Source organism: Perognathus longimembris, chromosome 5 (genome assembly GCF_023159225.1).
Source record: "Perognathus longimembris pacificus isolate PPM17 chromosome 5, ASM2315922v1, whole genome shotgun sequence".
Lineage (NCBI taxonomy): Eukaryota > Metazoa > Chordata > Mammalia > Rodentia > Heteromyidae > Perognathus > Perognathus longimembris.
In genome coordinates this window covers 53,221,863-53,238,817 of record NC_063165.1, presented here as the reverse complement: position 1 = coordinate 53,238,817, position 16,955 = coordinate 53,221,863, and the positions used below count along the sequence as shown (strand labels likewise).

The 16,955-nt window shown below is 45.4% G+C and overlaps 1 protein-coding gene and 1 long non-coding RNA gene across 3 annotated transcripts in view; one reads left to right on the top strand and one right to left on the bottom strand.

Annotated features, from left to right (window-relative positions):
- Positions 1 to 1,502: 1,502 nt before the first annotated feature.
- LOC125351858 lies at positions 1,503 to 13,260 on the top strand. Its single transcript, XR_007211031.1, has 3 exons — positions 1,503 to 1,696; positions 11,687 to 11,692; positions 13,250 to 13,260. It is a non-coding gene; the product is annotated as an uncharacterized LOC125351858 (long non-coding RNA).
- Tmem44 (transmembrane protein 44) overlaps positions 6,788 to 16,955 on the bottom strand; it is a 33,081-nt gene continuing 22,913 nt past the window's right edge. The window contains exons 10-11 of one of the 2 annotated variants that reach the window (XM_048346914.1): positions 13,269 to 13,301; positions 6,788 to 8,357 (exon numbers count right to left, since the gene is read on the bottom strand). In XM_048346914.1, coding sequence (XP_048202871.1) covers positions 8,211 to 8,357; positions 13,269 to 13,301 — 180 coding nt within the window. In that variant the 3' untranslated portion in view covers positions 6,788 to 8,210. The remainder of the gene's footprint in view (positions 8,358 to 13,268; positions 13,302 to 16,955) is intronic. The other variant, XM_048346915.1, reaches the window with a different exon arrangement.

Below are 16,955 nucleotides of genomic sequence, written 5' to 3'. Positions count from 1 at the left end.
CTCAATAGGAAAAGGCAATTCAGGGGAAGAATTTCCTTGTCACAGTACTCCAGGCTTCCCTTTGTCTAGCTTTCTGAGCCTGGTTCATCCCGAGCCAGGCCATTATTCATATCCATGGAGGCGCTTTATCAGGACTTGTCTAAGATACAGGGCCTATTTTTTTTCTCAGTGCCAGACAAACTGGAATCGTTCCACCCTTGTGGCCATTTTGTGGACATCGTATAATTAGTCCAGTCAGAAACTGGCAACACTTGGGAAGCTGCTGGGAAAGTGGTCCTTAGTACTACAGCTCTTCCCTAGCATGTGGGCATTATTCACTGCAAAATGGATGCTGCTGTGGACAGCCATCTCATGATGGGTCCAATTGTGAGTCTTTATTTCCTCCAACACTTTTCTTTGAAAAACTTCAATGCTGGTTAGGCACCAGTGGCTCATGCCTGTAATCCTGGCTACTCAAGAGAAGGCTGAGATCTGAGGATTGTGGTTTGAAGCCAATTTGGTCAGGAAAGTCTGTGAGAGTCTTATCTCCAATTCACCACCAAAAAGCTGGAAGTGGAGCTGTGGCTCATGTGGTAGACTGATAGCCTCAAGTAAAAAGGCTCAGGGACAGTGCCTAGGCCCTTAGTTCAAGCCCCAGGACTGGCACATACCCAAAAGAAAATGTCAAACCTATGAATCATATGATGAACATGCTTATATCATTCATCTAGATTCACAGATTATTCCCATTTTGTCCTATTTGTATCCCTGTATCTATTAATCTTCCTTTTCAAGGAAGGGGTTCATTATGTTGCCCAGGCTGACCCCAACCTCCAGGGCCTGAGCAGTGCTCCTACTTCAACATCCTGAGTAGTTGGTTTGCTTGCTTTTCTTTCTCTCTCTCTCTGTCTCTCTCTGTGTCTCTGTGTGTGTGTGTCTCTCTCTTCCCTTTCTCTACCTTCTTTCTTTCTTTTGTGCTAGTATAAGACTTGACTCAGGGTTTGGTGTTCTTTTTTTTTTTTTTTTTTGGCCAGTCCTAGGTCGTGAACTCAGGGCCTGAGCACTGTCCCTGGCTTCTTTTTGCTCAAGGCTAGCACTCTGCCACTTGAGCCACAGCGCCACTTCTGGCCATTTTCTGTATATGGGGTGCTGAGGAATCGAACCCAGGGCCTCATGTATACGAGGCAAGCACTCTTGCCATAGGCTATATCCCCAGCCCAGGGTTTGGTGTTCTTGCTTGGCTTTTTCAATCAAGGATGGTGCTCTAACACTTAAAACACAGCTCCACTTCAAGCTTTTGGGTGGTTAATTGGAAATGAGAATGTCATAGACTTTCCTTTCTGGCCTGGCTTCCAAACAGAATCCTCAAGATCTCAGCCTCCTAAGTAGCTAGGATTACAGGTGTGAGCCACCGACACGCAGCAAAACAATCACTTGGAACTAACATTCCTCAGTCTGGTCCAGACATAGGAAACTATCTAGGGTAGAGCTTAAGAGCATATATTTAAGAGCTTGTTTGGAGGTTCTAGCAGGGGAGCACAGCTACTCATATACCCTTGACCGAAAACTGGTCCTCCTCTATGGGGGATGGTCGTCCTCTTTGACCGAGGGTGCAGCTTTGGGAGGGACGCACATGGAGCGGTGAGGGAGGAAGGGGACACCTGCCTAGCCAGCCAGATCAGCCGAATCAACCCTGGCGATCAATGGGGTGACAGATGTGGCAGCCAGATCACCCTCACATCCAAGAGCCTATATTTGAATATCAGCATTGTAGGATTCCACAATACATGATGGCTAGGTAGAACACTAGACTTATAAAATAGCACTTTTCACATGTGGCCAGGGTTTCCTTGGGAAAGATTGTGACAACAGTCTCGGAGGACCTTTATACCAGTTGTAGCTTTTAGGATTACCCTGCCCTGGATATTGCAAGTGCCAGGATACCTACAGGATGAAGGGAAAAGGCAACTTTCAGGCCAGTCAGGCAACTGTCAGCCAGTTCCAAAGGTACTCGTCAGCTGGCAGGGGTTCAAGACCATGTGACCTGGAACCTGGGGCTTGGAAGTGGCCTTCTAGCCCAGTTTCCAGAGCAATCCTCCAATGTGTAAATTGTTAAACAGCCCTGTCATAGCTCTGTCCTTCTGGATAATCGACCTAAGAAACTATCTACAACTCTGGGCCACCTGAGCCATTGCTCCACTTCCAGCTTTTTGGTAGTTCTTTGGAGATAAGAGCATAGCAGACTTTCCTGTTCAGACTGGCTTTGCACTGCAATCCTCATGTTTCAGCCTCCTGAGTAGCTAAGATTACAGGTGTGAACCACCTGAGCCTGGCTTTGTTTTGTTTTGTTTTGTATTCTCTTGAGACAGGGTCTTGCTGTAATATATCCTAGTCTAGCTTCTAACCCACTTCATAACCCATTCTTAGTTGAGTTTATGATATTTTACCCCAGCCTAGCAAATGCTTCGGTTACACTTTCCTTCAATTTGATCTTCTTTTTGTAAACTATGCACCTGTACTACTTTTTCTTTTCTTTTTTTTTAAATTAAATTTATTGACAAGGTGATGTACAGAGGGGGTACAGTTACATAATAAGGTGCTGAGTACACTTCTTGTCATATTAATTACGCCCTCCCTCATTTTTCTTTCCCTTCCCTAGTTCAGGTAAGCATATACACAATATCCAGTGTACCAATTTTTTTTTTTTTTTTTACCTCATGCCGGTAATCCTAGCTACTCAGGAGGCTGAGATGTGAGGCTCGAGGTTCAAAGCCAGCACAGGCAGTTGGTGAGACTCTTACCTCCAATAAACTACCCAGAAAAAGGGGAACGTGGGGCTGTGGATCAAGTGGTAGAGCACTAGCTAGAGCACAAAGAGGTTCGGGGGCAGAACCCCGACCCTGAGTTCAAGCACCAGGCAAAAAAAATTTTTTTTAATGTACTTACAGAATGAATACAGCACAAGGCTATTCTCGCAAATATTCTGGGTGCATTAAAATAACTAAAAACTTAGTAGGACCTAACTGCCTGGCACTCCACTACTGTTCCCCTCTCCCGCCCCCACCCCCCATCCCCCTCTCGTGCTGTTTCTGGGGCGGGAACTCAGGACGTGGGCACTGTCCATTGCGATGAGCACAGCAGCTAGGCCAGAGCCGGCAGGACCGGGGAGCGCGAGGCGGGCGCTTCCCTCACCTCCACCCACACCCCCACCTGCGGACTGCGCATGCGCCCCGCACGGAGACACGCGTTTCCGTTCCTCCCGGAAGTGCCCGGCCACCGCCTGGAGTGAAGTGACCGCGAGATGTCTGTTTGCCGCGGCAACTCTGTTCAGTCTGAACCGGGCCTCCCAGCCGACGCCTCCCGAGGAAACCGTTGAGTTCCCCAGCACCCTGGGCACAGCGGATGGAAAGCTTCCGGCCGCACTGGGAGCCGCGGCTTCCAGACGGACCCTGCCGGGAAGAAACATGACGGCGCCCCCCGCGGCCTTGCCTGGCATTCAGTTAAAGAAAACGCAGATGGGACCTTCTCCAGTTCATTTTCATCTAGCACCAGTTTTGAGCTTGGTTCTCCACCTAACTCCAGGACCACCGAATACCAGACACACGTGGAAGCCTACCCTGAAAATCCAGCTCAAGACAGCAGTGTAGAACCGGGAGCCTGTGGCTTATGCCTGCCATCCGAGCTGCTCCAGAGACTGAGAGCTGGCCCCGCCTTCAGCCCATGTTTGTTTGGTTTTTGGCTGAGACTGGGACTAGAACTTGATACCAGATGCTTTCACTCATTGGCTGGCACTGTGCCAACGTAGCCATGCCTCCAACACCAGTCTGTGAGACTACATCGCCAATTAACAAAAAAGCCAGAGGTGGAACAGTGGCTCAAGTGGTGGAGCCACCACCAGCCTTAGGCAAATAAAATAAAATAAAATCTCAGGGATAGCACCCAGCTAGGCCCTGAGTTCAAGCCCAGGACCAGCATACATAAAAACAAACAAAATTCCTTGCAGTATACCTTAGGTTGTTCAAGGCAGAGCCCTCTGTGTCAATGTATCTCAACTTTGTGGGAATGTGTGTATGTGTGGGTCCTGTACTGGGGCTTGAACTGAGAACCTAGACACTGCCCTTGAGCTTTCTTTGCTCAAGACTAGTGCTCTAACACTTGAGTCACAGCTTCACTTCAGGCTTTTTGGTGATTAACTGGAGATATTTCTTATGGACTTTCCTGGCTGTGTTGGCTTTGAATTGTGATGCTCCGGTTACTTGGCATAAACCACCGATCCTCTGCAGCATCTCAACTTTAACTTCCGAAAAAAAAAAATGATGTCAAAGAGTATGGATCAATGCCTGCACCATTGGAAAACAAAAGGGCAGAAAAAGAAGTGCCCAGAATCTTGGAAGTTATTGTGAATTGCACCATCTTTTTTTTTCTGAGTGTTTATAAAGGTATCAATCTTTTGTGTCTTGACTGGCATGCTCATAAAAGAAAAAAAAGGAAAGATAGGAACTTCTTTTGTGGGTGTGGTACTGGAGACTAAACTCAAGAGTCTTGTACTTGCTAGGCAAGTGCTCTACCACTTGAGTCAGATGCCTATAAAAGGAAAGAAATTTAATCTCTCATTTTACAGATGGGGAAACTGTGAGCCAGAAAGGGAAATGACAAATAGCACATTAAATCCAAGGTGGAAGCTGGTGCCCATTCATGCTTTTTGGCCCAGTGCCTCCCCTTAAACTCATAGTCCATAGTTCATAGTAACAGGCATGATGTCAGTATATTAGCACATGGTGCTTGTAAGTCCTTTCATCATATTGAAGTACTGGAGTTGGATAACTTGTTCAGGATTTAAACAGGCTTTAAGAAAATCTTAGTAATAGCCACTCTCCCTAAATGACACAGATTTCTTTGACAGATGAAATAGGTAAAACTTTCTTCCCCTCCCTTAGAGCTTAGTAAGGGCTGGGTAATCATTGATTATGGTAATTGTTAAAGGGATCCAGATCTCAAATACCTTCCATCTTGGCTCTCATTCTTTCAGCACATGTATTGGGAAATGTGGAGGGAAGGAAATTAACTCTTCTTCAAAATCCACTTTTAGGCCAGGTGCCTGTGGCTCATGCCTGTAATCCTAGCTACTTAGGAGGCTTAAATCTGAGGATCATGGTTCAAAGCCAACCCGTGCATGAGACTCATTTCCAACTAACTAGTAAAAAAGCAGTTAGTGGAGCTATGGTTCAAGTGGTATAGTACTAGCCTTGAGTAATAAAAGCTCAGTGATAGTGCCCAGTCCCTGATTTCAAGCCTCAGGACTGGCACACGCACACACATCCACTTTTAATTACATCTTACACATTTTGATATGTATTAAATTCACTTAGTCTTTACTGCAAGCTTTCTAGGTGGGCACTATTCTCAGTACACCTTAGGGATTCATAAAAGTTACATAATATGCTCTGAGCCATGCAGATAATGGGCAGTTCAATTGTGTGTGTGTGTGTGCGTGCGCGCGCATGCACGCACGCGCGTGCACGTGCGCACATGCATTATAGTACAGTGGATTGAACTCAAGGCTTGGGTACTGTCCCTTAGCTTATTCGCTCAAGGTTGGTATTCTAACCACTGGGGCCACAGCTCCACTTCTGGCTTTTTGGTGGTTAATTGGAGATAAGAGTGTCTTGTACTTTTTTGCCTGTGCTGGCTTCAAGCTGCAATCCTCTGATTTCAGCGTCCTGGTTAGCTAGGGCTGCAGGCATGAGCCAGTGTCACCCAGCCAAAGCCAAGACTCTTGTTACAGCTTCTGCACCAGTTGTTCCCCAGCCTCTCTGCAGTATATGCACATAACACTTTGCACTCAGTGGGTCATCTGAGAAAGGAACTCACTTGCTCTCTTGGCCTCCTAAGCTGTCTGATGGCTTTCTAAGCTGGGACAGAGGCCCACTCTCACTGGGTGGAAGACATTTTGGTTGGTATTTCTTCATCAAGGTTCTAGGGTTCTAGAGCAGTAAGGCCAGACTTTACTTCCAAAATCCTGCTTAGTGTTTCACTGTGAAGAGATGAGAGACTGGAGACCAGCTAAGACATGGTCGCTGGAACTGGTTTGTGAGGAGTGGAGAGGGGATGATAAGATCGAGGGAGATCTTTGCACTACTAAGGCAGCAAGATCATTTGATGTTCTTGAGTAATTTCCATTTCCCTCAGACCTAGCCAGTTGCTGGTACCTCAGGAAGCATGATATGGCCTTCCCTCACGAAATGAGGCAAAAGGAAACTCCGGAAATGTCATCCTATCCCCTTGCCTTCTGCTTTCTGCTTTGAATCTCAATGCTTTAGATTCAATCTGCTGCCCACATTCACTATTCCATGAGTACATTCCTGCTTCCTGGAAAGTCTACCTGACTTAGCCTACCTGAGCAAGTCAGTCACCTTCCTGTTCTAGTAGCTTCCAAAGGCATGGGATCAAGCACCACATAACAAGATGACATGGTTTGACTCTTTTCCAGGTTCTTTGGCTGTCTACACCCATACTGCACCCTGTTCTGGCCACATCATATTTCTACTTCTTTGGCTAGTGTCTACCCTTACCCCTCTCCAACCCTTTATACTTTTCTTTTCAGTACTGGGGTTTGAATTCAGGGCTTGTGTTTGCTAGGCAAGTGCTCTACTACTTGAACCATGCCAGCCTTTATTGCTTTAGTTATTTTTCGAATTGGGTCTTATTCCCTCCCCCTTCAGGGGATAGCGTGGACTGCTGTCCTCCTATTTATACTTCTCCTCTAGCTAGGATGACAGACAAGTGCTACCATGCCCAGCTTTCTTGTGCACACACAGTGAGGCTGTCTGCACCACTATCCTGTTTATATGTCCTGGATAGCTGAGATCACAAGTGTGAACCACTGCATCTGGCTCTCTACCATTTTGTCTGCTGGAATGTCTGCTCTCTTACACCCTTGGCCTCCATTCAATTTCTTCTCTTCCCTCAAAGTACAATCTCAGTGGTTAAGACCACAAAACATAGCTGATATAGCACACTTTCCCTTATAAGACAACCAGGGACCCCAAGTAGATATTGGGGATAATAATGTGGCTTTAAATCCTCTTCTAGTTCAGCATAACTTGGGATTAAGATCTGTGTAGAGGTCTGCAGAATCCTCCTGCTTCTGCATGTAACTCTTCCCATGGCCAGGGCTTGTGCCGCCCCTCAGAAGAAACTGGGCAGCAGCTGTTGAGTCATACAGGTCATTGTGGTTCTGCCAGGAATGGAGCTGTGTCCCATGGCATTTTTCCAGTTGTCCTTGTGTCAGACCACTGTGGCCCTGCTGGAACACAGACTTCTCACTGTGCTCCACAGTGAGATCCTTCAACTCATTCAGACATCATTTATTTACATCAGCATTTGCTCCCACCTGGTCCCATTCCCTTCCACCCCCAGTAATGCTGTGCTTGAATTGGACACTTCCCGGCCTGTCTTCATGCGTTGTAGGCTTTCCATTTTTTCCCAAAGCACAAAACTCCTTCCCATGCAAACTCTGCTTCAGCACATACTTTGCCAGGCTGCAGGGAGTCCTGTTACCTGGAACTTTGCTTGTGCTTGCAAAACCAGTCATCTTGCAGCCACCTGGCTCACCCGGCAGTCGGCTGCATAATTGCAGTGAGTGGCTGCAGAGCAGAAGCCAGGTGTTGGCCAGTGCTGTGCATGTGCCATGGCATCCTTGGCAGATACATGGGCATTTCTGAGCTTAGCCAGGTCCCACAGAAGGGGCTCTGCTAAGATCCACACACAATAGCTATTTGTTAGGTGAACTCATCTGTTGATGGCTGAACAGAGGAAAAGAGAGGATAGGAAACAGGATCTGAAGGCTCCCCCTTCAGATGTTACCCCCTTTTAATGGCTGGCTTTTGCTAAACAACCCAAGTTGGCTTCCAACTCATGGTCCTTATATCTCAACTTCCCAAGTGCTGAGATTAAAGGTATGTACCACCACATCCAGTCCAATGTCCTTCAGTGAAACAATACAGTTGTTATATTTACAAAGCAGAGGTCATCTTGGAAATTCTGATCTTCAGAACAAATTGTGCATGTTCAGGTCTGTCTGTATGACCCAGAGTCAGAGCTCCATCCTGAGGTGTGGTGTAGATCAGCCAAGCTCAGTGACAGCTCTGGGCTGTCATTGCAGCAGTTTGAACTCCTGCCACAGATGTCACTGTAGTTCAGTCTTGCTCAATGCTGACAAATGCCTGACCTTAGGCTCTGAGCTGGTGCACTGATTGCCGGAGATGTAAATCATCAGGGGTCAAGTCTACTGGCCTCACGGAGTCCCTGTGCACCTGGGATCTGAGGCTCTCCATGTTTTCACTGTTCCTTTCAAGATTCACATCTTCAGGGTCCCACTGCGGGGTGGGGGGGAGGGTGGATGGGACACAAAGCATACCTTGATGAAACAGACCCTTCCCATCTACCACAATCCCCAAGTCCCAGTCCTGGTCCCTATGATCCAAGCACACATAAGACAGGAAGTGGGTATGGGCAACTTAAACAGGATAGTTTTTTTTTTCTATTCTGTTTTTCTGTATGTGTGTACTGGTACCAGGGCTTGAGCTCAGGGCCTAGTTGCTGTCCTTTAGCTTTTTCACTGAAGGCTAGCATTCTGCCACTTGAACCACAGCTCTACTGCCCTTCTGGTGATTAGTTGGAGATAAGAATCTCAGACTTTCCTGCTCAGGCTGGCTTTGAATCAGGACTCTCTATTTCAGCTCGAGTTTATTTATTTATTTATTTATTTATTTATTTATTTATTTTGCCAGTCCTGGGGCTTGAACTCAGGGCCTGAGCACTGTCCCTGGCTTCTTTTTTGCTCAAGGCTAGCACTCTACCACTTGAGTCACAGCGCCACTTCTGGCCTTTTTCTACATATGTGGTTCTGAGGAATCAAACCAGGGCTTCATGTATATGAGGCAAGCACTCTTGCCACTAGGCTATACTCCTAGCCCCTTCATTTTTGTTTGTTTTGGCTGTTCCTGGAGCTTGAACTCTGGGCCTGGGTGCTATCCCTGAGCAACTTTTTGCTCAGTAGTGTTCTACCATTTGAGCCACAGTGCCACATCCAGCTTTTCCTGTGAATAATTGGAGATAAGATAAGAGTCTCACGGATTTTTCTGCCTGGGCTAACTTTGAACTGAGATCCTCAGCTCTCAGCTTCCCAACTAGCTAGGATTACAGGCATGAGCCACCAGCATCTGGCTTTTTATTTTTCTGACTCCAGAATTTTATTCTGTAACTGGAATGAGGGAATTTTAGGCATCCACCACAATAGGCCTTCTTTTGTTTTTGTTTTGTTTTTCTAGTCCTGTGGCTTGAACTCAGGTTCTGGGCACCGTCCCTGAGCTTCTTTTGCTCAAGGCCAGTCTACCACTTGAGCCACAGTGCCACTTCCAGCTTTTTCTGTGTATGTGGTACTGAGGAATAGAACAGAACGCAGGGTTTCATGCATGCTAGGCAAGCATTCTGCCACTAAGCCACATTCCCAGCCCTGCAGTCTTCTTTTGTGTGTGTGTGGGGGGGGGGGGGCAGGGAGGAAGGAGGGGTAGTACCAGAGCATGAACACAAGGGTGGAACTCTTGCTCTGCTCACCTGGCTGGCACTCCACCACTTGAGCCACATTTCTAGTCCAGGCCAGTTTTACTAGTACCCAAGATGAGTATAACTCTAAGTTAAGGAGTTAATAAACAGGCATCATCAACAGAATACCTCACTTCCCTTCCCACCCCTCGTTTCCACTATCCCCCTGCCTTTAGCAAACCCTTATCCGGTCAGGCTGAGTCATGTTCCCATTATTCTCCAAATTCCTAATGACTAATTAAGTCCTGGGTGAGACCACGCCCACTCTGTGTCCCAGTGAAGAAGGAAGCCTATCTTGATCCTGCTGCCTAGTGATTTCCCGCTCCTCTCCCTGTGTTACCTCTACCTCCCATTTGCACCTGCACACCAACAGCCTTGGCCTTTTTATTGGCCATCTGCCTTGTCGGAGATGATGAACTCCTTAAGAGCAAGGTGCAGATCTGTCCATAACCCCGCCTCCCCCCAGAAGGTGTTCTTATATTGTGCCTCAGTGGACTTGTCTAAAACACTTCAAATCCGTGCAATAGGCACTGCTAATGGTTGGTTCATCACTCTGACCAATAAGCACAGCAAGTGAAATTTGCAGAGGTGGGTATGATGGGTGAAAGCAAATGGGTGCATAGCATCAATGCAGCTGTTTGTCAAGTCCTCCTGCCCTTCCTCTGTGTGTGCGTGTGTGCACACACACATGCACACATGCCAGTACTGAGACTTGAACTCAGGGCCTAGGTACTGTCCCTTAGCTTTTTTTGCTCACTGCTGCTCTACTACTTGAGCCACAGCTCTACTTCTGGCTTTTGTTGGTTAATTGAAGATACAATTTTCATGGACTTTCCTGACCTGGCTGGCTTTGAACCTCCAAACTCAGATCTCAGCCTCCTGAGAGCTAGGATTACAGGAGTGAGCCACTGGCACTTGGATCTATGTGCCCTTCTAAAATGATGAAATAAATAGACTACTGTGTACTTGGGGCTATTTAGAAGTTGCAGCTAGGGCTGGGAATATGGCCTAGTGGCAAGAGCGCTTGCCTCCTAGAAGTTGCAGCTACAGAGGCCAAGTAGGGACGGGACCAGGTCCTCCTCTAGTCGCTAGCTTGCTTTCCCTTCACTGGGCCTCGGTTTCACTGTGCGTTATCTGTAGGGTTTAATCAGCAACTAGATACTATGGTCTCTTCCATTTCTTAGATTCTATGACTGAGGATGCTGAGTTGTCAGATCACATTTGACAGTATCCAGACCCAACACAAGAAGCAATGGTGATAAAGGATATGTCAGCCTGGGCAGGATAAAATCTTTGGGCAAGATCACAGACCTAGGCATGAACATGCAATCAGACAAAGAACTCTGCCAGGTGCCCAGACTTAAGCTGAGCCAAACAGCCCATGCCTTAGAGCCTCAGGTAAGGTCTTCAGGGATCCCTGAGAATGTTTGCTATGCTGACTATAAACAGTTTGGTTAGAAAAAAAGAACCCAACTCAAGTGATTTACTGTTAAGAACTAACCAAATTATACTACTTGGTGGTTTAAAAACTTACTACATTAAAAAAGATCCTTAAAGCCAGGTATGAGTAGCTCACACTTGTAATTCTAGCTACTCAGGAAGCTGAGATCTGAGGATCATAATTCAAAGCCAACCTGGACAGAAAGGTCTGTGAGACATTTTTCCCCCCAGTCCTGGGGCTTTGGGCTCAGGCTTGTTGGCAGCTCCCTTGCCTCTTCTTAGATGCTCTGATGGTTGATAACCACTATTTCAACTCCTTCAATAGCTACTTAAGAGGTATTTTTGCTAATCCTGATGGATTCAGCTGCCCGCTGACTGAACAACCTGCCATTTTGCTCAAGTGAACTCTTTAAAATAGATTAAGTCCTGGAAAATATTAAAATCTCTCTCTCTCTACCCCTCTGGTAATCCTTAGGTTTGGGCTTAAATCCAAGGCCATGTGCTTGCTAGTAGGTACTCTACTACTTAAACCATTCTCCTAGCCCTTTTTGTGCTTTATTTTTCAGGTAAGGTTTTGAGTTTTTGCCCCTGGCCATGATCCTCCTATGTATCTGTGACCTTTCATGTGTTGAGACTACAGACTGAACCCACCATACCTAAGATGGGAGTCCTGGGAAGCATTTGCCTGGGCTGTTCTTAAATCTCCATCCTTACGCATTCAGCTTCCAGAGTAGTTGAGACTACAGGTGTAAGCCACCACATTAAATGCTTATTTTTTTCCTTTTGAGACAGCCTATGCTATGTAGCCCAGGCTGGTTTCAAATGCATAATCCTGTCTCAGCAAGATTATAATCCTCTAATTGTCTGCAATCTTGGGATTATAGACATGTGCCACCATGCAAGGCATCATCTCTGGCTTCTAAATCTGCAGAATATTATTTTCAGGGTTGGGATTTAACATAGGGCCTTATGTATGCTAGGCAAGTGCTGAACTACTGTGCCATATCCCCAGCCCAAATAACATGTTTTAAAACTTTATATCAAGGGACTGGGAATGTGGCTTAGTGGTAGAGTGCTTGCCTAGCATGCATGAAGCCCTGGGTTCAATTCCTCACTACCACATAAACAGAAAAAACCAGAAGTGGTGCTATGGCTCAAGGCTAGCCTTGAGCAGAAAGAAGCTCAGGGACAGTGCCCAGGCCCTGAGTTCAAGCCCAGGACTGGAAAAAAAAAAAAAAGAACAACCCCCCCAAAAAACAACTTTATGTAGCCTGGGCACAACGATGCTTGCCTATAATGTCAGCACTCAAAAGATTAAAGCAGGAGGTCTTGGGGCTACATAGTAAGATAACCTACCCCACTCCCCAAAAAAGAAAAAGAAGCAAAAAAAAGAAAGAAATGTACTCATTACTTAACATGTAATTGTGGCCCCTCTGTGTATCAACTTTATGGTAACAAAAAAAAAATTTAAAAGGCACAGCAACAAATTCTCCATAACAAAAACATTGCTGGAAAGCAGGCATAAAATCAATTTGAGCACATCAGAAGTAGTCCTGGGAGATGACAGGTACTGGGCTGTCAAAACATGTGCTCTCTCGTTCCTAGGCGTGGAGACCGCAGCCAGCTGCCCCAGGTCTAGGAAAATCAACATGTGGGACTTTATCATAACAGCCACGCCCAGTACTACTCTGTGACCGGCAGCGACTCCACAGCTCACAGATCCTGTTCCAAACCACGTTTCTTTGCTGGGTGTGCATCGTCTCCAAGTCTCTCTTTGATTGGATTGATTTTTAATATCCCCAAAGCAGAAAGGACTGCAAAGTAAGATTCCTGAAATCCCACTCATCCTCATGGTTGCATCTCCATTTTACTTCCTTCTTTTATGTGGTACTTGGGATGGAACCCAGGGTTTCACATATGCTAGGCAAGTGCTGTTCCACTGAGCTACATCTCTGGCCTGCATCCTATTTATTTAATTTCTAATGGAACTCAGGGTCTTAAGCTTGCTCGCATTGCTTACTCACAGCTGGCATTTCACCATTTGAGCTACACCGCTAGCCTGGCTCACAAATTTTTCTGCCTGGGTTGGCTTCCAACCACAGTTTTCTGGATCTCAGCCTCCTGAGAGAGCCATGAGCATTGGACTCCATTCTCTTTTCACTGAAGGAGGTGTAACAAAAATAGAAACTAAAATCAAGGCATGGAAGTCCCTCCTGAAAGAGAGAGAGCACAATTGTTCATACCTGCTCCAAGTTTAGGGCTTCCCAATACTTCTGCTGTAGGATAAAAAGAGAGACAGGGAAAAAAAGGTTGGACACAACTTTGTCACCATCACAGAGCAGTACCTGGTGCCAGCCTGTCTGCTCAGTGAGCCAGGAGACAAAGCCTCATATGGTTGGGGACAAAGGGAAAGCTGATTGCAGCAAGCAACAAGGCAGCAGTGATTAGCAGTGACAACTTAGTTAAATGATCAACAGCACTATCATGATAGTTATGAAGGGCTTTGGAACCTGGGGGAAGTAACTACATAGATTTAAAAGTTACTATGATTAGAAATGACTATTATTAACAGTAATAATAACAATAAATTTCCCAATTATTAACCACTTAGCTGGGATCATTCCATGGGAGCCCATAAAACCAAGAAAGAGATACACATAAAATCCCCACTTGAAATATGAGGTGTTTGCCACCGGCCAAGACTCATTTTTCCTCAGCATTTGCTGCATGCTTGGTTCTACTCCAAACCTCAAATATGCCTGACTCAGGTTCTTGGAGGGCGGACCCCAGTGTCTGTTCTCATTCTTCCAGCGCTTGCTTGCTTCCTGCGGTGTCCCAGAGATGTATATTTCTGACACAAGAGCTAGGAATCTGTGGGTGTTTATCAGGCTGATTTGAGAATGTCTAGTCTGTTCAACAGACTAGCTGCCAGGATGAGCTGTTCACAGGACCTGGGCTGCTTTTTTTTTTTCCTTCAGTAGAAGTTAAAAGTATTTATTGATGTATTTAAAGTACGTACATTCTCCAGACTTGGGCTCTTATCATATAGAAACGAAGCTCCTGCTGTTCAGCTCTTTCCAGCATTCTTCCTTCCTTCCTTCCTTCCTTCCTTCCTTCCTTCCTTCCTTCCTTCCTTCCTTCCTTCCTTCCTTCCTTCCTTCCTTCCTCTTTTTTTTGGCCAGTCTTGCAGCTTGAACTCAGGGCTTGGGCACTGTCCTTGAGCTCTTTTTACTCAAGGCTAGTGCCTTACCACTTGAGCCACAGTGTCACTTCTGGCTTTTTCTGTGTATATGGTACTGAGGAATCAAACCCAGGACTTCATGCATGGTAGGCACGCACTCTACCACTAGTCCAAACTCCTGGCCCATCCTTCCTCTTTCTTTCTTGCTCTTTTTATTCTCTCTTTCTTTCTTACCAGTCCAAGAACATGAAGTCAAAACTTTTTTTGTTCAAGGCTAGATCTCTTCCACTTGAGCCACAGCCACTTCCAGCTTTTTGGTAGTTTATTGGGGATAAGAATCTCACTGACTTGCCTGCCTGCATAGCTAGAGTTACAGATGTGAGCCATCAGCACCCAGCTCAATTCTTAAGTTAAACAACTGATAGTAGGGTTTGAATTCTGGGCTTTATGCTTACTAGGCAGACACTCTGCCTCTTGAATCAGGCCTATAACCTTTTCATGTTGGTTATTTTCAACATAAAATGTTTGTGCCCAGCCTGGCCTGAACTTTGATCCTTCTGCTTGTGCTTCTCAGCATTGCTGGTGTTTCAGGCACTCACCAGTGCCCAGCCATTGGGCTCCCCTGGCTCCCCCTGTGGGAGAACCGACATGTGTTACCACGCTCAGTCATTGGTGGAGGAGTCTCACAAACGTTGATGGCCAGGGTAGCCTGAAAGGACAATCCTCCAATCCCTGCCTTCCAAATAGCTAGGATTGTGGGTTTGAGCCACTGCAGCTTTTTATTTTTCTTGAACTCAGGACTTAAGTTCACTCAGCTTGTTCCACTACTTGGGCCATGCCATCAGCTCTACTTTTTTGCTGGTTTTATGGAGATGAAGTCTCATATATTTGTCTTCCCAGGCAGGCTTCAAACTCTGATCCTCCAGGTACTAGTCTCTTGCATAGCTAGGATTACAGGCATGAGCCACTGGCACCTGGCTTAAACAAATTTTTTAACTACGAAAGCTTCAATCTTACACAAAATTAAAACAATAATATAGTGATAACAGTCAGATCTATCCTGTTTATTTGATCTAGCTTCCCAATCTTTTTATTTGGCATAGTATTTTATTTACTTATTTATTTGTATGTTTGTTTGTTTTTTGCCAGTCTTTGGACTTGAACTCAGGGCCTGGGCACTGTCCCTGTGCTTCTTTTGCTCAAAGCTAGCACTCTACCACTAAGTCACATTCCCAGCCATGGCATATTATTTTAAAGTAAATTATTTCACTTATAAATATTTCAGAATGTACCCCTTAGATAAGAATTCTTCAAAAAGTCCCAAGCATAGTGGCATGTTAAATCTAACAAGATCAGTGCTAATTCCTTAGCACTCCTCCTGCATATGTGTGTCTGTGTGTGTGCATGGGTGTGCTGGGGCTAGAGCCCAGAGTCTCATGCATGCTAAACATGAGTTCTGTCATTGAGCCACACCTCCAGATACCATTTGTCCTGTAGTGCCACCTCAGTGGAGGAAAATAAGTTTGAAAAAAAGAGAGATTAATTGGAGGAGATGCAATGGTAGTTCCACAGACAATTAAATAAAATTGAAATGTACATAATATAAAGCAAGGGTTAGATTTCCATTACAAACATAAGGGAAATAAAAACTTTAATAAATGCTAGTCTTCACTTTTCTTTCATTGTCATCACCACCACCACCACCACCACTACCATCATCATCATCATTGTGTATGTGCTGGTACAGGGGCTTGAACTCAGAGCCTTGTGCATTTGCTTAGCTTTTTCACTCAAAGCTGGTACTTTACAAGCTGAGCCATGCCTTCACTTCTAGCTTCTGCTGGTTAACTGGAGATAGACTTTTCTGCCTGTATTATCTGTGAACTGCAATCCTAATATCTCAGCCTCCTAAAGTAGCTAAGATTATAGACATGAGCCACTGACAGCTGTCATCCCTTTACTTTTCTTTAAAAATAATGAATATTCATCAAAATGGATATTTATGGCTAGTGTACATTCGTTTCTTTAAACAATGTTACCAAGTGTGGTGTGGTATCCTGGATTGCATCATAGAAAAGAGAAAGAACATGGATGAAAAAATGAGTGAAGTTCAAATAAATACTGCCATTTAGCTGATAGCAATGTGCCAATGCTAATGTTTTGATAAATGTAGCATGGTTATATAAGGTATGAGCCCAGGGAAGCTGGCTGGGCAAACAACAGGCAGGAACTCAGAATTACCCATGCAAACCTACTACACATGGAAAATTATTCCCCAAATCAAACGTTAACTTAAAGCTAAGCAAACATACCAGCAAACAAGTCAGTAGGCTGAAGTGCCCCAGCTGAATTGAACCCTTGAAATAAATTTTCCAATCCAGCCGCAGCATAGACAGCCTCCCATGTAAGAAGAGGGCCCCCTGGTGGAGAAAATAGTCCACATCTCTTTTCAAGATACTGTTTTGTTTTCTTTGTTTTTTAAATGTTATGTAGGATTGTACAATACAATAAATTAGAGAGACATGGAAAAAGAGAAACACTTCCTGCTCCCTGGGTAGGAAATGGAAGTTCAAAACTAAAAATGAGAGCTTCTATCTGTAGCCTTTATACTTTGTGGGTTTGTAGCAAACCCTTTGGTCCTTACATGACGGTTCTGGGTGGGTAAGATGGGTGGAGATGTGATCCAGACCCATGCAAAACACAGGGACAATAGGTGCTTTGAGGAATTCCTTTGCCAGGTCTGCCTTTT